This window comes from Mus caroli, unplaced genomic scaffold (assembly GCF_978045245.1).
Source record: "Mus caroli unplaced genomic scaffold, Mus_caroli_1 scaffold_16, whole genome shotgun sequence".
NCBI classification, from domain to species: domain Eukaryota; kingdom Metazoa; phylum Chordata; class Mammalia; order Rodentia; family Muridae; genus Mus; species Mus caroli.
Genome location: NW_028227271.1, coordinates 92092107 through 92118134, shown reverse-complemented (window position 1 = coordinate 92118134; position 26028 = coordinate 92092107). Strand labels below are relative to the sequence as shown.

Here is a 26028-nt window from a genome sequence, read left to right as displayed (position 1 = left end):
AGGGGATCCAGCTTAGGAGGAGAAAACAGAGTGCATGCTATGCTAGTGTGGGAGTTCTGTTGGAGCTTAGTGAAGGACCATACAGAAGGCCTGGCATTGATTCCCAGTCCTGGGAAGGAGAAAAGGGAGACAGTGACCCGTTTCCTATTGAGCAGACATTGCCAGTTAATAACAGATTTTTATCAGGGAGTCTTGGTTGTGGCAGGGGCTGTGGTGATCGTGACCTGGCATGGGAAGAGGACCATCAATATGCAAGAGTCACTTCTCTCCTTCCACCATGGGAGCCCATCCGTCAGGCTGCTTTCCCATCCTTTAGGAGATTTTAAGTATATAGGACTGTGGCCAACTTGGAGGTTAAAGTATCTTTTTCTCTTTTTTCTTTTCTCTTAAATTTTAGTTGTTTTCAAACTGTCTTCAGTAAGGATCTAGAGTGTACAAAGCTCTGGATTGGACTCCTGTCCTGCACTGTAGCTATGTCATCAGCAGAAAGTATGTGGTGGACTGTCTGAGTGCTAGTGCTACATGGTATTGACACAGGTGCTATGAACTTAATAGAGATACTTGCAGCTTGAAGGGGTCTCAAACCTAAGTGTGCTTAATAATCTAATATTTATGGTTCTGAAGTTTTGGTAGTTCAGAAAAAACTGAGGACATGTTTAGAAATTGAAGGAGGAAGTAGACCTCGGATTAAACTTTTAACAGGCAACAGTGCACACACACAGAAGGAAATGGACCTTTTTAGAAGGGTTAGGAAGGGCCAGTGAGAAGGCTCAGCAGACCAGGCACTTGCCTTACCTCAGCTTGGTTACCTGAGTTCAGTAGATGGCGGAGATGTTGTCTAGAGTGTGAGCCCTGTCCTGGCTGACAGATTGTTGGGACACAGTTGTGTTGTACTGTAGTTCTGTGAAAATGCAGGTGTATTCAGACAGTAATACCTAATGAGTTAGTATTGCTAGGGGATAGTACATTAGTAACTTACAGATTAGTATATGCACAGTTAATTGTAGAATTATAGGGTAGATTTTAGAATAAGTAGTTTTATAAATGTGGCTATCCTCCGAAGATGTATTAGTTGTCAGCTAATGCATCTTATCTGGTTCTAGCTCGGGGTTGTTTGCCTTCCTGACAGTGACGGGAAGCAGTAAACCCAGACCCCACACTATCAGAGGATGGAGTAGGCACTGTGGGAGACAATGGACGGGACAGTTGAAAGTTGGAAGTCATTATGCTATGCACTTGTGCTGTTTCTCCTGTTCTGGAAGTCTAGATGTAACTTGTGAGCCCCATCCCCTATAATGTCCTTATACATAGCTCTTGATATTAAATCATTTCTAATGCCTCATTTTGTTCTTAGGGCCACATTCCAATTTTATTCTAGCCAGTAAATTATATTATGAAGGCTTCTCTCACTTAATTGTAAGTCCTACAGGATAAGTAATAAATCTTAAGATGTTTCTATTCTTGGTCCTCTGATCTCTAAGAACACACTACCTTATCAAGTAACTTGCTTTTGTGTCCTTGTGTATGCGCACTTGCTCACATACTCACACATGCTCACCACCACTGATATTTTATTTAAATGCTTCCTCAAATACTTAAATAGCCTTAATTATGAGTAATACATAGTACCAACCTTTTATCATATACTTTAATTTCTTTTCCAAAGTAAACTGTAAAGTTCTAATGGTTGCTCCACAGGCCAATGAAATGCTTCATAGGGTAAAGGCACTTGCTAACAGGCATGCGGACCTCAATGTTAAGTTTGAGTCCACATGATGGAAAAAAAGAACTGACTTCTGCAAGTTGCCCTCTGACCTGCACACTTGTAGCATGAGTCACATACATGTACACACACATACATACAAAATATTGTAATGAAAAACTGCCTCAGTTAATTTATTCCTTATAAATAATAGCTCCCTCTTGTTTCTTCGTTTTGTGCACATTTCCTTTAAGTTCTGTAGGTGTTACACTAGCTCTCTTCAAAATCCTTGTCGCTGGCTTTCTCATCTTTGCTATCCTTGTTCATGGCTGGTTTGATTGGCTGTTTCCATTCCCCATTAGTTTGGGGGCACATTTTCTTCTTTGCAAATCTAGTGTGTTTTGTTGCTATTACTGTCTTAATTGAATACTCAGCATTGTGAATATTATATTAAGTGCTGAACCTTGAAGTCTTTGTCTAAAGAGTGTTGAAATTTTAGTGTGCCTGCCCAGCATATGGAGGTCCAGAGCTCAACTTCAGTATTGTCTGCCTTCCTCCTTGCGGGAAAAAGTATTGGCTTTTGCTTCGGTAGGTAGACACTTGAGTTATTTGTGGATCAGCATGCTTGAAAGCTTGGATAGAGTAGTTTTCACTTGAGACTCGTTCAGCCTTGTTTTTAAAATGCGCTCTTTCTAGATCCCCTCATGTCCCAGGTGCTCAGTAAGTCCCAAGCTAGTTGGCATTCAGGTTTTCCTTGCCTCTCTAAAAACTCTTGGCATTGTCCAGTTTTTTAATTGGATGTTTTCTTTGTTTACATTTCAAATGTTATCCCCTTTCCCTGTCTCCCCTCCGCAAACTCCTATCCCCTCCCCTCTTCCCCTGCTTCTATGAGGGTGCTCCTCCACCTACCCACTCCCACCTCACTAACCTGGCATTCCCCTACACTGGGGCATTCAGCCTTCACAGGACCAAGGGCCTCTCTTCCCATTGATGCCAGATAAAGCCATCCTCTGCTACATATGTGGCTGGAGCCATGGGCCCCTCCATGAGTACTATTTGGTTGGTGGTTTAGTCCCTGGGAGCTCAGGGGTGTCCGGTTGATTGATATTATTGTTCTTATGGGGTTGCATACCCCCTCAGCTCCTTCAATCCTTTACCTAACTCCTCCACTGGGGTCCCCGTGCTCAGTCCAGTGGTTGGCTGCGAGCATTCTCATATGTATTTGTCAGGCTCTGAGTCTCTCAGGAGACAGCTATATCAGGCTCCTGTCAGCAAGCACTTCTTGGAAGACATCCTCAATTGTGTCTGTGTATGGGATGGATCCCCAGATGGGGCAGTCTCTGGATGGCCTTTCCTTCAGCCTTTGCTCCACTCTTTGTCCCCATATTTCTTTTAGACAGGAGCAATTCTGAGTTAAAAATTTGGAGATTAGTGGTTAAGGTTCTCCCTCCCCTTTGTTGGGCATTTCAGCTAATTTCTTCCCCATTGGGTCCTAGGAGCCTCTTCCTTTCCTGGCATCTGGGACTTTCTGGTGGCTTCCCCAAGCATTGTCCAGTTTTTTTGATATTTGTCTTTTTGCTTAGCTTTGCAGTTTCTCACTTTACCTTGTGTGTTTAGTATTCTGGGATTTGAGAATACTGTGCAGGTCTCTAGACCTCCAGTTTTCTGCCTTGCACCTTTCAGCTACTTCAGTTCTTGATCTCTGATCTCAGACTTGGGCAGGGTGAATGAGCCAAGGGTGACTGCTGTGCTGTGCTTGGAATTGTCTCTGCTCCCTAGGATAGGCGTCCATTCTGGGGGTCAATAGATTTTGCCTGAGCATCATAGTTTTAGAATTCTTCATGACCAGTATCTAAAAACAGTCACTTTTAATTCTTATTTTTTTTCTCATATTTCTAACAATAGTGAGGATTTTTGCTGTCTAGAATAGTCTTTGTTTTTTTTTTTTTTTTTTAAGATTTATTTATTTATTATATGTAAGTACACTGTAGCTGTCTTCAGACACTCCAGAAGAGGGAGTCAGATCTCATTATGGATGGTTGTGAGCTACCATGTGGTTGCTGGGATTTGAACTCTGGACCTTCGGAAGAGCAGTCGGGTGCTCTTACCCACTGAGCCATCTCACCAGCCCTAGTCTTTTTGTTTTATGTCTTTGAGTGCTCCTGAGTGAATGTATGTGTACCTTGTGCCTGCAAAGGCCAGTGGGCATTGTTTCCCCTTGGAAATTGGAGTTGTAGGTGGCTGGGAGGCACCTGATGTGGGTCCTGGGAATTGAACTCTGGTCCTCTGCATGAGCATCATGTACTCTCAACCCACTGAGCTCCTGTTGAGGATATTCTTTACTGTTGATGATACAAGTTAAATGGTTTCTGTGGCCGTCTGAACAGTAACATATTCCAGGGTGCCACAGACCACTAGTTCTTCCTGGATAATAGCAGTGTTCTGTGCTATCTAGTGAGGAATTAATACTTAAAATAATACTTAAAATGTAGCTTGTAAAAGTGAGGAACTGAAAATTTAGTACATTTTAAATTTATATTGCTCCATGTTACTGGGTTCAGTAATTCTGCTTAAGGTTGATTCTCTTAGTGTTCCAAACATCAGCCTTAAGAGCCTTTACACTGACTAACGGTGCTTGTGGTTAATCTCCAACATGCTCTAGTTTACAAAAGTACTTTGGGTTTTTTTTTTTTTTCTAAATTGCAAATAGAGTTGTCATTGGTGATTATTTGGAAATACAATTAAACTTGTTACATATAATCTGAAAGATACTAAAGTTATTGATACTATTATCTGATACTAAATTTTTTAAAGGGAAATAAATGATTTTAATGGAAAATGCTTAGTTTAATTAAATTTTTATCTCAAAAAGAAGTGTTTATAGATGCCAAACTTAAGAACTGTGAAAATAGCCGGGCGTGGTGGCGCACACCTTTAATCCCAGCACTCGGGAGGCAGAGGCAGGCGGATTTCTGAGTTCGAGGCCAGCCTGGTCTACAAAGTGAGTTCCAGGACAGCCAGGGCTACACAGAGAAACCCTGTCTCGAAAAACCAAAAAAAAAAAAAAAAAAAAAAAAAAAAGAACTGTGAAAATAATGCTGGACAGTGATATACACACCTTTACTCCTCTGCCCCTGGGAGGCAGGCAGAGTCTGGGGTCTAGGCCAGCCTGGTATCTGAGTGAGTTCCTGAACAGAAAGGGCTACACAGAGAAACCCTGTCTTCAAAACAGAACAAAAAAATGTGAAAATGTTTTATTTTATTTTATTTTTTTTGGGGAATCAGCTTTATATAATTTTTTTATCATTGTCCACACAAATTTTGCTATATACTGTCTTTGTGGCAGTTTCAGGATTAGCTTATAATCAGAGCCATGTTTTCTTTTGTCTGTTGAAGCTTGGTATTTATAGAGACTTGTAAAGGGGATTTATTTTTTTATTTATTTTATTTTATTTTTTAGTATTGACTATTGGACCTGGGGCCTGTGATGTTTTTATACTGTAGAATAACAGTCTCTTACCATGTAGGCCGTGTGCTTCCACACTTGAGTGCCTCCTGCCTCTCTACCTGGTGCACGTGTGCCCCTCCACATTCTGCTTTATCGAGTGCTTCTTGACAGCAGCCAGAGCTGTTCATTTCCCTTGTAGAGTAAGGATGACTGTGGCTTGAAGATGACTTTCAGTTTAGACTTTTGAGTGACTGCTGTGTCTGAGAATGTGTGGGCTGCCTAGATGTTCCCCAAATGTCTGGACTCCATGATCTAGTGTGGAAGGGGCAAGAATAAAAGTTCTGTTGCTTATCTAAGACTGCGTGTGTACAATTTGCTGCTGTTGTAATTTAGCAAATAATACCCACCATTCCTAACTTTTGGAATGTTCTTATTTAGGTGAGACGTGGAATCCATTAAAATTGCATTATCAGTTAAGAAATGTACGGGAACGATTAGCTAAAAACCTGGTAGAAAAGGGTGTACTGACGACAGAGAAACAGAACTTCCTCCTGTTTGACATGACGACACATCCTCTCACCAATAACAACATTAAGCAGCGTCTCATCAAGAAGGTACAAGAAGCTGTTCTTGACAAATGGGTAAATGACCCTCACCGAATGGACAAGCGCTTGCTGGCCCTCATTTACCTAGCCCATGCCTCGGATGTTTTGGAAAATGCGTTTGCCCCTCTTCTGGACGAGCAGTATGATCTAGCCACCAAGAGAGTACGGCAGCTCCTTGACTTAGACCCAGAAGTGGAGTGTCTGAAGGCCAACACCAACGAAGTTCTCTGGGCTGTGGTAGCTGCGTTTACCAAGTAACTGTCAGAATGCAGTGTTTCCCTTTTCTCATGTGAACCAGTAGTTTTTCTTCTATTGACTCTGGTTTTCTGCAGTTTGTACTTTCCCACACTAATAATTGGCTTTTGTTCTACAAAATGGTGGGTGGATATTTCTTTTTGTATGTACGCAGGATTCTGCTGGTACGAGAGGCCTTCCTCTTTCTGTTTGTAACCAACCTTCTCGCCATCACCCCACCCCCTGTTGCCACTCTCACTGCTCCTGTTTTGGGTTTCTGGTGTCCTGTGACCTTCAGAGTACCTCCAGCCCCCACCTCATGCACAGCGTTTGGATTACCTCAGCTTGAGTCTCCCACATGTGCTTATTCACCTGGCCTTCCTTCTGCCTGCAGTTCAGACAAGTCACAGCCAGGCCTCAACTCACCAAAGGCAAACATCTGTATCTATTAGGACGTTTTATACACAAACCTCAGTTGACATGTACACTTAGCAAAATTATTTTTCAATTGAAACAGCACAGTAAATACATAATATAAAATGCCCCTTGAATTTTTGCTTCCTTTGTAAATCTGTTGTATGATTACAGTTGTTATAATTTTAGCTGTTAAATCATAATGGTCCAATTGTTTCACAAAGCCAGTTTGGGATGGGCTGCATTCCACTGATGCTGTATATAGTTTGAATTATATATGAATCGCCCCTTCTTCTGGCCACCTCTGCCTCATTTTAGTATTTTGAAAAATTGAATTGTGCATCTGGTGCCCCTCACTTGCTTCATTCATTGTTATTTGATGGCAAAATAGAGCTGTCATTATTGAAGGAGAGAGATGTGTGACCCTTTCAGGGCTCTTTGTGAGCTATGCCCCTCATGATAGTCTACCTGTGCATCCCTTTTGGGACTTTTTTTCCTCAACTTTTCCTGTTTTTTATGATTTCTGTAGGAAAGAGGCTTGTGACCAGTACTAATCTTGAGTACAGTTTTTTTGTTTTGTTTTTCCACTTTTCTGTCCTTAAGTAAATTAATGTCTGCTCTGAAATATCATTTATCTACTCATCTTTTCTTGAGGAAAGAAAATCAGATATCAGTCCTAGCAGATGTTGCATGTAAAGTTGGTAGCAAGTAACGACTACAACTCAAGACGATTAAGAATTTTGTAACAGAAAGCTCTGCTATGTTTTAATTTTTATATACAATTATGATCATTAGCGTACATAAGATTACAAACATCTGCTTTTTAATGTTGATTTTATTCATTATCATTGTTTATTTACTATTCGTTTCATAATGTAAATACTATACATTGAACAAATTAAATGTCAAATTTTTATTATTATAGTTCATGTTAATAGTGGGGCTTTCAGGTGTCTAGAAACTTTTGGTTAACATTTGATGCAAAAATACTAGATGCGTATAACTTTAGAGTTGAATTTTAAGGGACTCCCTAATATGTATACTATCTTTTTATCTGGAGTAATAAATAAACTATGATCTTGAAAGTGCCTGAATCAGAGCAAGCATGCCATTTGATTTTTGTGTTCTTGTTTTCTTTGCTTTAGGAGAAGGGTTATTTAGTATGGCACGGTAACATTTCAACTGCAAGGCTTGGGAAACGTCTTAAGAGAACCAGATAGAAAATTCTTTAAGCTTGGCATGCCACATATGGTGTTTGTTGCAGAAACTCAATTCTGCTGAATGAAAGCTGTCACTGACGATACAAATAAAAGGCGGCAGAACACTAGAGAAGCAGACAGCGTGTTTGCCACCAAATGGGTTTGCCCTTCCCTTTATAATGATGTATAGGGAAGTTAAAGAATAAATTAAGAAAATTTAATTTTGTTATTTTATGAGTATGAGTGTTTTTCCTGCATGCTGTATATGCGTACTCCAGGAGTACCTGCCAGAGGCCAGAAGAGTGCATCAGGTGTGAGTCGCCATGTGGTGCAGGGAACTATACCCAGGTAGGTCCTCGGCAAGAGCAGTGAGTACTATTAACTGCTGAGCCATCTCTCTGGCTGCATAGGCTAACCCACTCCCCCACCCTTCCTTCCTTCTCTCCCTCCCCTCTCCTCCACCTCTCTTCCTCCCCTTTCCCCTTTCTCCTTTCCCCTTTCCCCTTCTTCCCTTTCTCCTTTCCCCTTCTCCCCTTTCCCCTTTCCCCTTTCCCCTTTCCCCTTTCCTTCTCTCTCTCTCCCTCTCTCTCTTTCCTCCCTCTCTCCTCTATCCCTCTCTCTCTTTTTCTTTCTTTTCTTTCTGAGACAGGGTTTCTCTGTGTAGCCCCGACTGTCCTGCTTCTTGAGTGCTGGCATTAAAAGGCTATGCCTCTAGTGCCGGGCTATACTGATATTTTTATTTGGTGAAACCTTTACTGTTTTCCTTTTGCAGGATTTTAGAAGTAAAGAAGGAAGAGTAGATGTCTGGGACTGACTTGCTTAGACAGTGCTACATAGGCATTGGGGGGTCTGGCCTGCACCTCTGGGTGTATTTCAGGATGGAGTTTACACTTGGCTCAGCCTGTGAGTAGCTCCAGTATCAGAAGAGAAACTTGTACATCAGAAACCGTTGCTTATAAATCTGGCTGTCTCTCTGTGTCTGCATCTCTAACTCATCTTTATCTCAGTCTCTTTTCCTGTCTCGATGTCTTGGAGCTCACTATGAAGACCGGCTGGCCTTGAACTCACAGACATCCTCCCAAATTTTGGGATTAAAGGAGTGCTCTACCATGTCTGGCAGGAGCCTCTTCAAAGCAAGAATGATGGTTCTTTAGTGGACATCATTATTCCGTGTGCTAGGACTAGTGTCTCCTTCTGTTCATGTCGCAGTTAAAAGCGGTTATCCCAGGATGGCAGCAGCAGTGGGCTTTTATAATAAGGCTGGTGTGGGTGTGTGTTGTATCTGAGAATGAATAGTTACTATTTTCTTTTGGGTTTATTATGCAGTGTTTAATAGATGAGATTTTTGTTAAAAAAAAACAAAACAAAAAACCAAAAGTAAACCTGAACTCCTCTCCCACCCTTCCTTCCTTCTCTCCCTCCCCTCCCCTCTCCTCCACTATATCAGTGCTATATCAGAAGCTGTGTGAAGACATTGTGCCTGCGAAGTCCTTGTGACACTTCACTCCTCATCTGCAGGGGATGATCGGCCCAGTTTCACGTCTCGTAGCTCTTTAAGCTTTGATCCTAGAGTGACTGAGGAAACGGATGGCATCCAGTTACAGGGTTTCCTTTCTTACTTGGGCACCAGGACGGGGCTGTTTTCTCTGTTAGACAACCAGAGCTACAGATAAGCACGAAGTTCTTCAGGCAATTTAGAGGATATGCTGTGTAATTTATTTAAATGATAGGGATGTGGGAAATCAACTGCTTTTTAGAGGAAGCATAAATATGTTAAAGGGCCGAGAATACTACTGCTCTGAGACGGAATTGACTAGTAACATCTGATTTATTCCATCATTAGGCCTTTTGGCTATTTGTGAACAGGTGGGCATATGTTTTTGTTTTTTTTTTAATTATTTGTTTTTATTTTAAATACAGTGATTTAGTTACACATATGTCTGTGTGATGATGTTGATCCCCTGGAACTGGAGGTACAGACAGTTGTAAGCTGCCATGTGGGTGCTCGGAATTGAACCCCAGTTTCTCTGAAAGAACAGCCAGTGCTCTTCACCACTGAGCCATCTCAGGCACCTGGAGGGTGTAGAACTAGAAGTGCCTTCATTTTCACCACTCAAAAAAGAAGTATGGGTCTAGTGAGTGGTACCCTTCAGCCTATTGATCCCAGGGTTCAAGTCTGCCAGCATGGCCAGTCTTGCCCCAGCAGCCTGGGAAATGTGAGTCGTGTGTTTGTGTGAGATCCTTAAGAAGTTCATTTAACTCCCAAATGTGTAGCCCCTCCACTGTGTATGGTTAGAGCTGTTGCCAGTTAGAGCACTCTGACTTCCTTTCATCTTGTAAGATTGACTGACAGAGTGTCTTAACCTTGCAAGTCCTTCAGGGAGCTGTGGGTGATAGCACGGTTTCGTTTGTGCGCACACTCTCAGCCTAACTTGGGTGTGCATTTACATACACTCAGTGGAGAGACACCAAGTACTGCTGAAGTGTAGCATGCTTAATGTAAGCAAACAGTGTTTTTTCGAGTGGTTCCATTGTATAGCTTAGCTCCTGACAGTGGATACTGAGAGTCCTCTCCTACGCTTGGTTATCGGGAGTAGTAGTCTTGTGAGTACAACTTTATATTCCTCTGATTTTTGTAGGAGAAATTCACAGAAATGGACTGGATGGAAGAATAAACACTGGAAATAACAACTGAGGCCCAGCTGGTTTCGAAGTCTCTGCTGACTTGACTACCTCCAGCAGCAGCACGCATGTTGGCCTCTGCACTCGTTATGCAGACGGTGTCAGCTGTGTGGCAGAACTAGCAATCGTTACTGTTTGGTATCTTTATTGGTGGTTTTGTAATGAGCCTTATTACGTGTTCATTTACCAGGACTTACTCCCGTGCTTGCGATACGGTTGGTTTTTCTCAGTCTTTAGCGTTGGCATGGCGTTCTTTCTTTACTATCAGGAAGGTATAACAGTGCTTGAACATGGAGCCGGTGGAGTTGTTTCTTTTTGAACTGAACTTTATGTTTATCATGTATATGAATGTTTTACTTGCCTGTGTGTCTGTACCATGGGTGTGCCTGGTGCCACAAAGGCCAGAAAAGGACCGAGTGCTTCCTGGGACATGGAGCTGCAGATGGTTGTGAGTTACCATGGAGGTACAGAGAATTGAGCTTTGGTCCTCTGCAAGAGCAGTGGATGCTATTAATCTGAGCCATCTCTGGACCTAATGAGTGGAAATCTTTTTTTTTTTTTTTTTTTTTTTTTTTTTTATCTCTCAGGAACTGGGACTTGGCTCTGGAGGGTGTTCAGGGTTTGGTTTCCTTGCATCAGTGAGACTGTTTCCAGTGGTGATGTTACTTCCATAAGGAGACACATACATACTGCCTTTGTGACATTATCCACCTGGATATGACTTCTCATTCTGGTTGCTGGTTGATTTTTTTTCTGCACTTTCCTCCTCCCGTATAAAGGCTTGTCCCTGTTCTTGGTTCCCTCTCTTTGGAGACAGGGCTGCCTTGAAACTCAGTGTAGCCTGGGTGTCCTGCCTCAGGCTCCTGAATGCGGCGAGCCTCCGTCCCCAGATAATCCTGGAGTTTATTGGGATTGTGGGGTGGATCATATTCTGAGCCTTACCATGTCATCTTTATTCCCTGGAAGGGTTAGTACAGGAAGATGATCTCCTGCACACTTCACAGAGGAAAGGGAGGGGACGTTCTTAGAGCTCGCTTGCCTATTTCCAAGGCAGAGTTGGCTTCCAGATGCTGTCTAAAGGATTTATGATATCAGAAGCTGGAGAGATGGCCCAGCTGTGGCGAGTGCTTGCTCGTAGAATACATACTGGGTGCTTGTTTACAACTAACTACAGCTTTGGGGGATCCCATGACCACCTGCACACACAGGTACATAAAAGCCAGTTGTTTATAGCTGTGTACCTATAGTTTATATAAAAAATATATATTTATAGTTGTTTAATAGCTGTATGTATACATCATATAGTGCAATAGACATTTTATATGTTCTGTTATCCACATTAATACTCAAATTTCCTGTCTTCAATTCTCTTCAAAGAGCTTTTTAAAAAACATTTTCTGGGCTGGGCATGGTGTCGCACACCTTTAATCCCAGCACTTGGGAGGCAGAGGCAGGAGGATTTATGAGTTCGAGGCCAGCCTGGTCTACAAAGTGAGTTCCAGGACAGCCAGGGCTATACAGACAAACCCTGTCTCGGAAAAAAAAAAAAAAAAAAAACCAACAACAAAAAAAAAACATTTTCTGAGGGACTGGATAGATGGTTTGGCAGTTAAGATCACTAGATGCTTTTTCAGAGGACCCGGGTTCACTTTCTATCACCTACATAGCAGCAGCTCACAGCTGTGTGTAACTCCAGTTCCGGGGGATCTGACATCCTTAGACATACCTGCAGGCAAAACACTAATGCACATAAAATTAAAAAGAAATTAAAAAGAAAACATTTTCTGTCTGGATGAATACAATTCTGTGTGTGTGTGTGAGAGAGAGAGAGGGAGAGAGAGAGAGGGAGAGAGAGAGAGAGAGAGAGAGAGAGAGAGAGAGAGAGAGAGAGAGAGAGAGAGAGAGAGAGAGAGAGAGAGAGAGAGAGGAGAGAGAGAGAACACCTTTCAGGAGTTGCTTCTTCCACCTTGGGTTCTGAGGATCAAAATCAGGCAAGCTGGCTTTACAGGCAAATGTTGCCACCCCAGAGCCACCTATCCAACCTGGATCTTCAGATTCTATTACACAGTTGCAGTCATCTTTTGATGACCTCTTGGTGTGGCAAGAGATTCTAAGGTTTACTTTGTACATTCCTACCCCATACATGGAATCATCAACTTCTCCAGCGAGCCAGGGATTCTTTCCCCATGAGCGAGTGCTTTAAGGCTACACTTTGTACTCACTGCATGTACTGCTTCTACTGAGAGCATTGCTTCTAGATAGGAAAAACCATCTTGAATGTGTTTTTATGTATAAAGACGAAGTTCTGGAGATGGTGGTGGCTATACACTTAGATACACTTAATGTTACTGAACTGTACTCCTCTAACATTTTATGTATTCTACTGTATTGGCCAACAAAAAAAGTATTTCATGACTTCTTTCTGTTAATCCTTCAGCTTCACATGAGCTGTGAGGTTTCTCTTTGTCTGGTCCATAGCAACAATCTAGTTGTCAAGATTAGTGGTGAGCAACTTAAAATACTATACATTCCTTTGCTTTTTCTCTTTACACTCACGAGATCTTAAGCAGAGTCTGTTTATTGGCAGTCGTGGAATTGAACCCGAGCCCTTGTATGTGCTGGTGAAGCCCTGTGTGGCTGAGCTGTGCCACAGTATATCCAGCCTCCCGTTTGGTAATTGCTGCATCTGCTTTGTCAGAGCAGCACTCTTGGGCCCTAACCACTCCTCTTTGAATCTTTGGTACGCCCTCCTTGGTGCATACACTTCCTGCTCATCAGGAACCGTCCCTGTTCCCGCTTGCTCAAGTCTCCTTAGAGGAGTGCTGCTCAGCCTGCTTAATGCTGCGACGTTCTGACATATGGGACCTCCAGTCAGAGCTTCCCCTTGCTAATCATAACTAATTTTGCTAGTTATGAATTGTAATGTAAAAATCTGCTGTGTGACCCCCTATGGAAGGGTGGTTTGTGTTAACCCACAGGTTTGTGAACTACTGTCCCAGAGCTTCCTCTGTCGAGTGTGTGAGACTGTAATCCCAAGCGTTTATAGTCTGTGGCCTTTTCCTTGGAAGTCGGTTTGGTTAAAATTCTTCAGTCACATTTTGGTGTCTTTTGTTTTTTTGAGTAGCTTTTGAATGCCTTTTTTGCTATAAAACATTCTTGTCAAACCCTGGTAACTGTGATAGTCTCTCCCTTGAGAATACAGTCTTCTGGATGCCTTCTGGATAGCTCTCCCAGTGTTAATACAGAGTCTTCTGGATGCCTTCTGGATAGCTCTCCCAGTGTTAATACAGAGTGTTCTGGTTCTGGCTGAAAGTGGTAAATCCTTTTAATTGGTGCCTCCATTTTTTCCTCCTTAATTTCAGGCAACTTGGTTTTTAGTACTCCCTAGTCCTACCATGCATCTTGTCTCCTTTACGTGTGTCGGTGTGTGGATTTACATGTGTGCATGTGTGTGAAGGACAGGTTGATGTAGGGCGCCTCCCTCAGGCATTCCTTACCTAGTATGTTGGAGCCCAGAGCTTGCCGGTGTGACTGCTGTAGCTCTGCCTGGGGCTCCCTCAGATTCTTCACTGTTGATTTTCTGTCGGTTGCTAGAGATTTCCCCATTTGTTCTCTCAGCAGCCCAAGGTATTGGTTTATTTCTTCATTAGGAATGGGTGTTTGTTTCTTTCTTTGTTTGTTTTTCAAGATGGGGTTTGTCTGTGTAGCCCTGGCTGTCCTGGAACTCACTCTAGACCAGGCTGGCCTCAAACTCTGAAATCCTCCTGCCTCTGCCTCCCGAGTGCTGGGATTAAAGGCGTGCGCCACCCCCCAACCCCATGTCGGAGAATGGGTATTTCTAAATGACTCTTTTGATTTCCTCCGCTGAGTTGTGTATGGGCTTGTTATTTTTTTAATGTGTGTGTGTGATTCTCAGGAACTTTTGGTGTCTCATTGGTCTGAGGCTCACTACCAAGGGAGGTGCGGGCTCGTCAGTGAGCCCTCTCCCCCGAGTTTCCATGTCTTCAGAGCTGTGATGACAGATATGCGCCACAGCTGCTGCTTAAAAAGACTCTGAACCCACATAAGCACAAGCACTTTGGTTTCCACACAGGATGTTACCATGTGGCCTGGGCTAGCCTTGTGCTTATGTATTTGAGCTCACTTTGAGGTTTAGAGTCACAGTTCTTTTCCTGGGCATCTCTCTCACGTGGGCTTCTGTTGTCTGCAGGGATTGTATTTGCACCTTTGTGCTTTTTATGACTTTGTACAGGATTTAATGGACTTTAACTTCTCTTATCAATGAATTCTTGTTCCTCTGCAGAATAAAGATTGAGGGCATTTGCCTCTGGGTCTGCCTTTACCTGGACTACCTTATTCATTGTGGGTTTCTTGTTGTCCAATTTATTGATTGATTGTTTCTAGGGTTTCTCTGTAGAACAGCACTGGCTGTTCTGGAACTGCCTCTGCCTCTGAGTGCTGGGATTAAAGGCTTTTTGTCTTTTTGAGACAGGCTGCCCCACACTCTGCGTGTTCTCCAGAATGACTCCTGATCCCTTTGCTTCCACTGCCTGTCATCACACCCAGTTGGTTTAAATCTCAGATGACTCTCCCCCCCACCCCCACCCCCCAAGAGGCTTATATATTCTGAAGGCTTGGCTGCCAGTGTGGACCTTTAGGAGGGTCGCATGCCCACAATGAAATTTTGGGGCCTGTCCCTTTTCTCTCTCATCTTTGCTTCCTAGATACCAGAGCCATCATCCTTGGCCATCGTATGTGCTGCCGCAGAACTAAGATGGAGCCAAGTGACTTGTAAATTTGCTTTATCAGATGTGTTTATGTCAATTTTGTTTTTCCATCCCTACTCATGCATTCATATTGCTAAATTTACTTTAATAAAATTCGAGTTCTAAGCCTACCATGGGCCCAGGACTTGTCAGCAGTAGAATGGTGTCTGCATACTAGCTGACTCATGGCATGTCACATGGATTGGGGAGGAAGGACCAGGAACGTTACGGATAGTGACTGTAGCCTTTTTGGGCTGATAGGCTGGATCTTACCTGGTGGCTTCATGGGAACTTCATGCTTAGACTGACCACTTGATGTGTGAGAAAGGAGAGTTATCCACCCCCCACCCCCCAGCTTCCCCTCTCCCACTGTCCAGGCATGATGGGGATTCCAATTGAGCACATCATGTTTCAAGTCTAGAGCTTTCTCCAAGGGAAGGGTTTTGATGCTATTTTTCTCAGAACCTTTAACTTGCTGCTACATGTGCCTTTTCTTATTTAGAGAGAAAGGTGTCCTGCATCGTTTTGCTTTAGTTCAGTCATAGATCTTACTGTACATGTTGATACAATTTTCCAAGTTCATAAGATAGGCTGATGGTTTTTTTCCATACTGTATCATAGTTTCTCTTATTTCAGTGGGCTTCAGAGGGATTTACACCAGCAAGCATTCTAATAAAGCGATCTGAACCTTACTTTGAGAATGTATACTCTTTAAAAAAATTATTTCATGTGAATTGGTGTTTCACCTACATACATATCTGTGTGAGGGTGTTGATCCTCTGGAATGGACAGTTTTGGGTTTCCATGTGGGTGTTGGGATTTGAACCCAGGTCCTCTGGAAGAGCAGCCAATGCTCTGTGCCACTTGGTGCTCTCCAGCCCCAAGAATGTATATTCTTGCCTCCTTTGTAGGGTCTGTTTCTTTAAGATGCAGACCCTCAATAAAAAAAATGTTTTTTTTTTTTATTTCACCGTGTGAAATATAAGCCCAGAGCAAGTATGGGGAAGAAGATAGGGTTTCCTCTGAGGAAAAGAAAGCTTTCATGAACAATGAGAGGAAAGACTGGCAAACAATTGCTTAGTGACAAAGGGGGTCCGGTGGAAGTTAGAAATCGGGAAATTATGGTGGCATTTTTCACTGTGGTGTGGGATGTGTCTGTAATAACAGGCAGAGGTTCCAAGACTCTGGCCATTTGGAAGGACACAGGCTGGATCTGGCCAGTTTGTGTCTGTCTGTCTGTCTGTCTCTTTTTGTCTGTTGTGAGAGGAAGTGTGAATGGATTGAGCGTGAAGGGGAGAAAGCAATTGTTAGGGTTGTTAAAGATGTAGTGAGAAGAAGTCTCCTGTAATCTGTGAGCCAGATGGAGCCAGATGTTAGAGGTGTGCTGCTTTGATGCAGTCGGACTTGTGTGTATAGGCATAGGGGAGCAGCTAGCAGAGGCCCTTGCCTCTTACCTGTATAGGTGATTCGGTAACAGTACGTTACTCATGGTATTACTCATCGCACAACAATGAGACAAAGCCAAGTAGTAAGCAGTGTTTATTTTTTGAAAATTATTTAAAAAAATTGTTTACAGAGATGTGGATTTACATAACTTGGCAACGTTTTTTAAATGTACAGGCCATTTCATATTATTGCACTTACTCTTTTAATATATAAGGCATTTTTTTACATAAATAAAGAATAATGTATAATGTACAGGTGCGGTGCCAACTAAAGTCAACCCTACAATGCAATGCGGTATGTGAGGGAGGGTGGGAATGAGCCTTCACGGAATTGTCTTACAACTACAGTTTGTATGTTAGAACACAGCTTACCTCATAGCGTACTGTGAATGACTGACCACTTACAAAGAAAGAAAAAGGGTTCGAACAATACCATTAGTGTTCACTGCAGGAAGTGTGGGGATTTATTAGACTAATTAGCAACACTAGTCATGCCTCGAACACTGAACACAAATAAATAGCTTTCTATCTCAGGGTCAGAGACGGGGCTAGCTCTTGCTTCTTCCCTTACATTCTCAGTTAGTTGGGAAGATCTTCTGGAAAGATCAGTCCAAATGCCTGATGACTTAATAGTGTACTCTTCAGATAGGAGCTTCGGGGACACTTGGAAAGAGACCATTGCTCCCGAAGGTCCTGTCTGTTCACAAAGAACTTCATAGGCATGACTGTAAAGGAGTAGAGGCAAAAAAAGAAAAAGGAAAGAAAAAGAAATGGTTTTCCGTGCTGACTTCAAATTAATCATTCAGGTAAGAAACTGACCCGGAGACTTAAACAACCTAGCATGCACCTTGCACTGACGTCTTAGAGACTCCTACTTGTAACTGTAAGGAAGAGTAGATGCTAACCAGGTTTTCCTAGCTAACTCCTGGACTGTAGTTTTGTGGGACCTGTTGGAAAACGAGCCGGTTATTTTGCGCCCACCTGCGAGGCCCTCTCTGGGTCTCCTTTGCAGGCTGCCAGCAGGATGGGCTCCGATGACGATGTTCAAAGGCAACAGCAGCTCAAGCACCTTAGCGGTCTTAGACCCACCCGGCTGTTAACGAGATCAGCGAAACCGTGGCATTGCGCATGCCGGATTCGCAAATGCAGTTTCCACCCAAGACCCCAGGACCCAGCACTGGGTGGCACCACCTGAGGATGGCATGGTGAACACTGGATAGTCCTTTTCCTTGAGAATGACTCACCCTGTTTTCCCATTTTCCTTGTTTGGTAAATGAAGCTGGTGAGGCTTTGGGATTTAAGAAAACGATGGTCAGCGCGAAAGGGAGAAAAGCCAGCTTGTGAGGAGGAAAGGCCCCGGAGAGGTTTGTGGCAGCCGGGGGAGTTTCACAAGCAGCTCGAGTCAGAATGGTCGGGGGGGCCCCCAGTTTTGGCAAGAAAAAGAATTTGCAAAACAAGAAAAAACAAAATAGCAAGAAGCTGAGCCACCACAGAGCTGTGTCAGGGAAGAGAGCTGGACTATGCTTCTTTAGGTCTGGAGGGGAAAGGAGAAAAACTAACAAGAAAATTTCCCCGAGGATGCTAAGACCCTCCTCAGTTCCGACCGCAGAATGCCTGCGTTTGCAATTTGAGGGATTTAACAAAATCCATGTGTGTGTAAACGGAAAAAACGCTGACAACTTTGCCTGCTTATGTGTTGACCAGTCTTGAATTCCACCATGTACTCAAGTTTGAAAACTAGATGCAAGGTGCTTTTCAGGCTAAGCCTTCCTCCTCCCAAGCAGGGAAGCTCACAGCTATTATTGCAATTCACCAGAACTGTCGCTCTATAACAGCCTTATGACTTACACTCTGAAACAGAAAACCATCAGAACTTCCTAGTTCTCATCATACATTACGTTCATTAAAAAATAGCACTTTTTAAAATTGTCATCTTTTTCACTGTTGGGTAATTCCTGAGCTCTGCCTAACAATTAGGTCATAAATTCATTTTCTTTAAGTCTCATTTTCCTTTTTCAAGGTAACATACGTAGACCCCATAGCTCTGCCTTCCACTGCATGTACCTAAAAGCACTATATCATTTACTTACAAAATTATATAGATCTACATACATATATCATTTTAGCTGGGGCATTTGTGTTACCCTCTGGTCCCGACTCACCAGGACTGATGCTGGGAGAGGTGATAAGAGGGATGCGAAGGTGCAGCTGGGTGTTCCAGATGAAGAGCACTCAGCTCTTGATCCGAGGCACTGAACGAAGTGATGCCCTCCCAGCCCTGACAGTCCAGGTAGGTGGTTTCCAGAGTCCGGGCTTCATATAAAAGTACAGTCCCGGATATCTGTCTAAGCTGTTTGTCAATTCAAGAACCCGTCATCCTGATAAAGAACTGAATCTAGGGGAGGAGATTCCCTGTAAAAATTCACGAATCTCTGTGCTTTCTAATCACTAACTGCACAGGCCCTTCTGGAACAGACTTCATAATGTTCCAGGCATCGAAGTGCACCAGCCCAACCAAGGGCTTTCCGTTAATAGCAAGGATCTCATCACCCGCTTCTATTGTTCCAGCTTGTTCTGCCGCGCCACCTGTCAGGACAAACACAGAATGAATGAACCGTTAACGCCTCCATCTTTAAAAATGGCAACTACAAGTTTAATGAGGAATATTTTTCAATGATGTTCCTGTAGTCTTCGGACTATTTTCCATTTTAGACATTCATGCTCTATACAGTTATTTTGTATTATTTAACCTAGAGCAGTCCTTCCCAATATAAACAAGTCCAAGTCCACAATACACAAGGGGAAGACAATGTATTTATACTGAAAAACCACAAGTTACGTGTTTTTGCTACCAGACCACTGCTGTCATGGGTCACATGCACGGTCCAGGGAAGGGCTTGTCACATCATTCTGTTTTACCTCCAGCTCACCCCCACCTGGCTGAAACTGCTGTCTGATTATGAAGGGCCAGATTTATGAACTGGCAGAGAAAGGTCTGACCCCTCACATGGATGCACCAGGAGGGCTCATGATGTTGGCCTCCGTTCTTCCTGAAGGTGTCTACTGTTTGATTGAAAAAGTAGTCGCTGCTGTTCATAAGCATCATGAGAGACACAAAGGATGAGGATTCTAAATTCTACCTGATTCGGCTAGCCAGCCAGCATGTTATAAAACTAAGTGGGTCCTCCCACTCAAACGGGACTCATTCGCAGCCTCTGTGATAGTGGTATAAAGTCTGGCAGCAAATACACAGAGTTGGTTAAAGGAAACGGGAAATTAACACACCAACAGGCATCCAACAAGCTCATAGAAACAATGTCATCCAAATGTCAGCTCATCGGGTCGTGGGGAATGCGGTGACAGCTTTACCTCTATATTGAGCTGCCCACATTTCTGTATTACAGCTTTGTGGAAGTTATAGCACTTCTACGAGCTTTCAGAAGTGCTGTTATGTACGGACCCAAAGCACATGTTGGAAGAAAACATTACCCACAGAAAAGACGAATTAAAAAAGGTGGTGGCGTGGGAAGTAACTTTCTTAGAAATCCCAAAAGGCTGAGCAGGTGTGCATTTCTGAAAGCCATTTTAGGTATTTACTGGCAAGATGGCTCAGTGGGTAAAGGTGAAAGGCTTGATTCCTGAAGTTTGTGTCCTGACCGCCACTGAGCACAGCACCGACAGAAGATAATAAAAAGGTCAAGATGCTGGAGAGATGGCTCAGCAGTCAAGAGTGCTATTACTCCTCTAGAGGACCTGGGTTCAGACCCAACTTCACTTCCCAGCTCCCATATCTGGTGGCTTATGGCCATCAATAACTTAAGTTTAGGGGGTTCCAACATCTGGGCTCTCTGGGCAACTGCACTTGCGTGCTGTATACATGCACATACATTTTTAGAATCCAAAAAAGTGATATTTATATACCTGTGGTTACAGTAGATTACAAAACCTGGTGAAGATTTTTGTAACAGCCTGTCTTGGATACTATTGTAAGTTGCCAAGCAAGCTGTCTTGCTTCTCGCTCCCTGTCAGGGAAGCCCCAGTCTTTCCCATCACTGGATACCCACTTTTGGCAGCCCAAAGAGTCAGGAAGTGATGAGGCCCTGCCTGCCCTTGGGTGGGCCTGTAAGCTTCAGTTCTGATTGAACATTTCTGAGCCACAGCTACTGTGGGCTTTGTTTCTCCTTGCCACAGAGATTTTGTTTTGTTGTGTTTTCAAACATGGTCTTACTATGTAGCTCTGCCTGGCCTAGACCTCCCTGTATGAAGCCCAGGCTGGTCTCAGACTTGCCACAGTCCTGCCCCTGTCTCCTGAGTGCTGGGACTGTAGGTGAGGGCCACTATGCTCAGCTGGAGATGTTTTACAACTGTCTGCCTAAGATGCGAGAAATCTATTGTTCTCATGTATTTGGCAGAGACTGAGGACAGAACTAGAACGAAATGTGACAGGTTCTGGGAGGGAGCAGGGATGGTCTTGGTTTGGGAAGGTGTATCTTTCAGAGATGCTCTTGGGATGATGGCTCTATCCACTGAGAAATCCTACAACACACTGGTTCCACAGCCCAGGCCAGCATCCGCTGCTTATCTTTGGTCCTATGGGTCCTTGGGGTGCATAAGCTTGTGGTTTTGGCCTCTCCTCCCTATTTTATTTTTTTTTAAAGCACAGCTCATATTAACGTGTCTGGAGTGGAAAGATGTTTCAGAGTAGCTATATAATTACAGAAAGAGATCACAAGTTCAGAAACATGACCAAACCAGATCAAGGAGGCAATAGCAGTTGGATCTCTATGAGTTCCAGTCCAAGCAGGGACTCCATGGTGAGACCCTGCCTGAAAATGCACACACACACACACACCACAAAATTAGTCTTAAGAGAACAATCAATCTTATGTCTTGATACCTTACTTATTACATCCTCTAACAATAAATGAGTTTTGGGGGGCTGGAGAGATGGCTCAGCAGTTAAGAACACTGGCTGTTCTTCCAGAGAACCCTGGGCTCAATTCCTTGCACCCACATGTCAGCTTATAACTGTAACTCCAGCTCCAGGGGATCTAACCTCCTCATACAGGCAAAACACCATTGCATTCTAAGCAACCAAATACATGGGACCTCCGTGTGAATTTCAGATCTATCTGTAAGTATCTATGTGCTGATGTCAGCCATGATATCAGGGATGAGCAAACATCATTCCCATTTGCTTAAGCATCTGAACACTGTAAAGGCTTCCCGGTGGGGGTGGGGGTGGTGGTGGGATAGCTCAGTGGATGAATAGACGTGTGAGGACCGGAGTTTGGCTCTCCAGAACCCACGTGTGCAAATCACCTGTAATCAATCCCAGCACTCTAAAAGTGAAGGGCATCCAACTGGCAAGCCCAGGAATTCTGCCATGGAAATAAAGTGGTGAGCAATCAAGGAAGATACTTGATATCAACGTTGGGCCTTCACATGTGCATGCATGTTCACATGCATGCACATATGCATACCATACCAAAAAAGTCATCCAGCCCAAACAATTTCCCAAGATCATAAAAACGAAACTTGAGGTTCATGAAGAAACCATTCAGCACCATTTCCCTCCCTTTCCTTGCAATCTAGTCTATGAAATCACTGGACTCCGGGTGACAGTAAGCGCTCCTGCTGGGAGAGCTCATCATACTGCCCCCCTTGGAACTTACCTGGGCCTTGGGAGTGTTAACACAGGCAAAACACAACTCAAGATTATGCAGCCACAAAAGCCTGCAGGTTTTGGAAATCCAGCTAGTGCTCATACAGGAGGGATGCGTTTTTGTGGCGCTGTACTTTACCTTGGTACACCCTTTTAATTACCAGCGGCCCTTCTCCAGCTATGGATGATTTCCCTCCGTCCAGACTCAACCCCAGCCCAGCAGAGGTTTTCAGCACTTCCACACACAGAGCGTCGTGAGCAGCTCCATTTCTCCCTGCGGCAAGGATGTATGTTTGTCAAGATAAAACAACAACAAAAAACAAAACCCACGATGGGCTGACTGTCAACATGGCCACCTGTCCAGTGTGCCTCAAATGCACTGGACAGGTGCCTCTGCCACCGTGGACTCTGGTAATTCCCGAGTCTTATCTACTGGCAAGTGTTTATAACCTTTGATCCCAACATCAGGGTTGACCTCCCAGAAAGAAGGGAGCCTGGCTGTGTCCTACTGGGCTCAACGCTTGCTTTCAGTACATTCCTGGAAGTGCGGAGAATTCTCTTCTCCCAGGCTGAGGTGCCAGGAGACAAACTGCCCTTGTCAAGCCTTGCATTCTGGTAGCACACATCCTGGTGAGGATGGAAGTCACACTCAGTGAATCAAATTCGATTTCCTGCCAACCCTGGCTACCATAGCAACAGAATGTCACCATCTGCTATTTGAAAGCCAAGGCACTGAAGTGCATAGGTCATGAGAGACTGTCATAATTGATTGGGAAGCTCCCTGGCACCAGGTGGGGCTTCCTTCCTTCCTTGTCCTATGCCTTTTGTGCTTCTGAGAGGAAACCCTGAATCCCTGGGGCATGGTTGCCTCCCTCACACTGGCATCCTTCATTGGCATTTGGCTCTTGTGTGGGGAGAGCGTTTCCATGGTGATATTGGCTCTATGGCTTGTTTGGAAAGGCCAGGCTGGGGACTGAATAGGAATTGCACACTTGCCTTTTAGCTCCCTTAAGCCTGTACTATGGAGTTGAATGGAAAGGTGTTCTTAGCTGCTTGGAAGGCAGGAAAGAAACCATGAATGAATGAAACTGCCTACCTAATACAATCCTTAGGATTACAGTTGAACCAACATCACTACTATAGTTTAAAGCCAATCTGCATGATCTGAAAGACATTTGCTACTATTGGGAGTGGTATAATTGTTTTTAGTAGGTGTCTTGCTGTTATAAAGGGGAAAGGAAGCATTCACAGTGGTTAGCAACTTGGGCTCTCTCCTGTAATCACCCGACAACATTGCTAGACATATCTATGTCTGCTTCAGTTGAGCGGGGGACGTTCTGGTCATCAGGGTTTTAAGCAGCTTTTTGGGAGCCTCCACTGCCGTTAGGCTCACATCAGACACCTGTCTGCAGCCTGGCAAAGTGCAACTGCAGAAGGCTATCTCGCTTATGGAGAGCTCAGGCCACTGGGCAGAGGCATTCAGCCACCCCTGACTGTGCAAAGGCCCTCCTGCCTTGAACTGTGGGCTACCTGTGAGTGGAAGGGGCTGCAGAGGGAGCCTGCAGGGCTCATCGGAAAGCTGTAGGAGCCTGGGCTTGGAACAGAACAGTACTTAGTGTGGGTGTTCACAGGGGAGTCCATCCCGAGCTCCTTCAAAGCTTTTGGCACAGAAAGTCTGCAGTCTCTATTTGCAAACACAAAAACCATGTTTATCCCTTCATTTTCTTATATTCTGCTAAAACAGGAAACAGAAATCTTGATGTTTCTCAAGGACACGCCTTGTTTAGAAACCTTTCACATTGAATCCCATGACAAAAGCTATTTCATTCACTAGCCTGTTTTATCTTGCTAGTACAAAGTAATCCCGGTACAGTCTTTACCAATCAGTGGCTCACACCCCTCGCCCCTATCAGTGGATAAAACTCACCAGCTCCGGGCTCCAGCGGCAAGGTCCTTCTGGGGAATGGGGCCTTCCCATTGGCTGAGGGAGGCTCCTGCCGGAAGGAGGGCCTGGGCTGGTCGTTCCCTTTCTTGATAATCATGAGGGCGTGTTTGTGCAGCTCTACCTGGTGCAGAACCTTTGTGACCTCGCTGTGGGCTAAGCCAGCTAAGGAGGTGCCATTTACGGAGAGAAGGAAGTCCCCTTGGCTCACAGTCCCTTCCTGAGAAGCCACACCCTGAGAAAACACCCTGTGGACCTAGGACAGAAAAGAGGACAAGCTCATCCATGACTCTGGTAACTGTTAGGAAGAAAGTAACTGCAGATCTGTGGTCAGGGAACGTCTTCATGGCAAGCTTCCTAGTCAGAAAACTCGGGCACTGTCAGTGTGCCGTGTGCAGGATGAATTAACAACTCCGCAGCACATGGCCACTCCTTTGTTACCTCCACAGGGTAACAACAAGAGAGACAGATGACCGGCTTGCCTGGTGAATGTGGCCAAGTGATTTCAAAGTGCTACTGTTTGCAAGTGGCAAGTGTGGGCCCCTGACTCTCCTTCCCAGTGCTTAAACTTAAATGACCACAATGTAGGTAATTATGCTGACGAATGCATCTGCCCTACATGCCACATTAGCTATCTATAAAAACACTCATCTTTGACAGTGGAAATACTATATACTGCCCTCCTCACACTCCGATGTTCATGTGGCTAACGGGGAGCAAAACTCAGCCATCTCTGTTGTGTCCCCATCAAACTCTGCTGCTTACATTGGGATGCCCCGAGAGCTACTTACCATGACTGATTTTGGCTCCATGTCTGCTCCTCCTGCCACACTGAATCCCAGACCCGAGCCTTCTTTTTTATTCAAGACTATAAAGCAAATGTCTTCTTTATTCTAGTGAAGAGAAACAGACAATTTACTCTTTTGAGAAACTCTTAAGCTAAGTCCCCATGGAGATGCGGACTCTTAGTAATTCTCCAACCCAGAAATGTGGAGGAGCCCAGCTCAGCCTTTGTGTATTTCTGTATTTGCCCCATGTGGGCTTATGTACAAGGTACTTTTTCAAAGGTTTATTTATTTTATTTATGAGTACACTGTAGTAGCTATATTCAGACACACCAGAAGAGGGCATCAGATCCCATTACTGATGGTTGCTGGGAATTGAACTCAGGACCTCTGGAAGAGCAGCCAGTGCTCTTAACCGCTGAGCCATCTCTCTAGCCCATGCACAGGCGATTATCTACCTTGCAGTTGTGGGACCCCGGAAAGGTAAACTAGAATGAGGACAGAGGCAGGAGCTTTCCTGGGTCCCCAAGTTTTCAAGCCATCTGAGGAAAATCACAGCCTTTCCAGATTTGACCAGTGTGTGCCTCTGTCGTGTAGGGAGCTCTTTGTGCCATATTTCTCTTAAGTCTATAGTTTTAGGTATTATTATTTTGAGACAGGGTCCGTGTAGCCCAAGCTGGCCTCAAACTTGTTATGTTCCCAAGAGCGATCATTTACCTCTGACCTTCTTTAAAAATCAGAAATAGATTTTTTAATTATGGTATGATCTTGTTTCCATCTTCCAAGGACTAGGCTTACAGAGTGTGCTATCATGCCTGGTTTCATGCAGTCTTGGGGTTTGAACCCAAAGCTTTGTGTATGCTAGGCAGGCATTCTAGCAAACCTGGGTTTCTACAACAGACAGCTAAGAGTGAAGAGGCAGGATAGAGGCATCATGCTACAGCCATGTTTAAATACACCAGTGTTCCCACATTTGGGTTCCTGAGTTATTTGCAGGTACAGTTGACTAGCTGGTAGTCATAAAATAAAGTGGGTGAAGCTGTCAACCATATGAGACTAGAACATTCTTAGTAGTGTTCTAGAGCATTCGTAGCTTTCTAGGTTATAGAACATTAGACTGCCTTGCTTCGAAGCATCAGTC

General features: G+C 44.0%; 2 protein-coding genes across 11 annotated transcripts in view; one reads left to right on the top strand and one right to left on the bottom strand.

Moving 5' to 3' along the window:
• Nucleotides 1-7831, top strand: part of Golph3 (golgi phosphoprotein 3) — a 30269-nt gene extending 22438 nt beyond the window's left edge. The window contains exon 4 of the mRNA XM_085831397.1: nt 5589-7831. Coding sequence (XP_085687523.1) covers nt 5589-6013 — 425 coding nt within the window. The 3' untranslated portion in view covers nt 6014-7831. The remainder of the gene's footprint in view (nt 1-5588) is intronic.
• An 8565-nt stretch (nt 7832-16396) lies between these two features.
• The window catches only part of Pdzd2 (PDZ domain containing 2), a 372386-nt gene continuing 362754 nt past the window's right edge, over nt 16397-26028 (bottom strand). For 8 of the 10 annotated variants that reach the window (XM_029469405.2, XM_029469409.2, XM_029469406.2 and 5 more), the window contains 4 exons: nt 24894-24995; nt 24088-24358; nt 22300-22434; nt 16398-19081 (listed from right to left, as the gene is read on the bottom strand). In XM_029469405.2, coding sequence (XP_029325265.1) covers nt 18918-19081; nt 22300-22434; nt 24088-24358; nt 24894-24995 — 672 coding nt within the window. In that variant the 3' untranslated portion in view covers nt 16398-18917. Of the gene's footprint in view, nt 19082-22299; nt 22435-24087; nt 24359-24893; nt 24996-26028 lie in introns of all 10 variants that reach the window. The other 2 variants (XM_029469417.2, XM_085831392.1) reach the window with 1 other exon arrangement.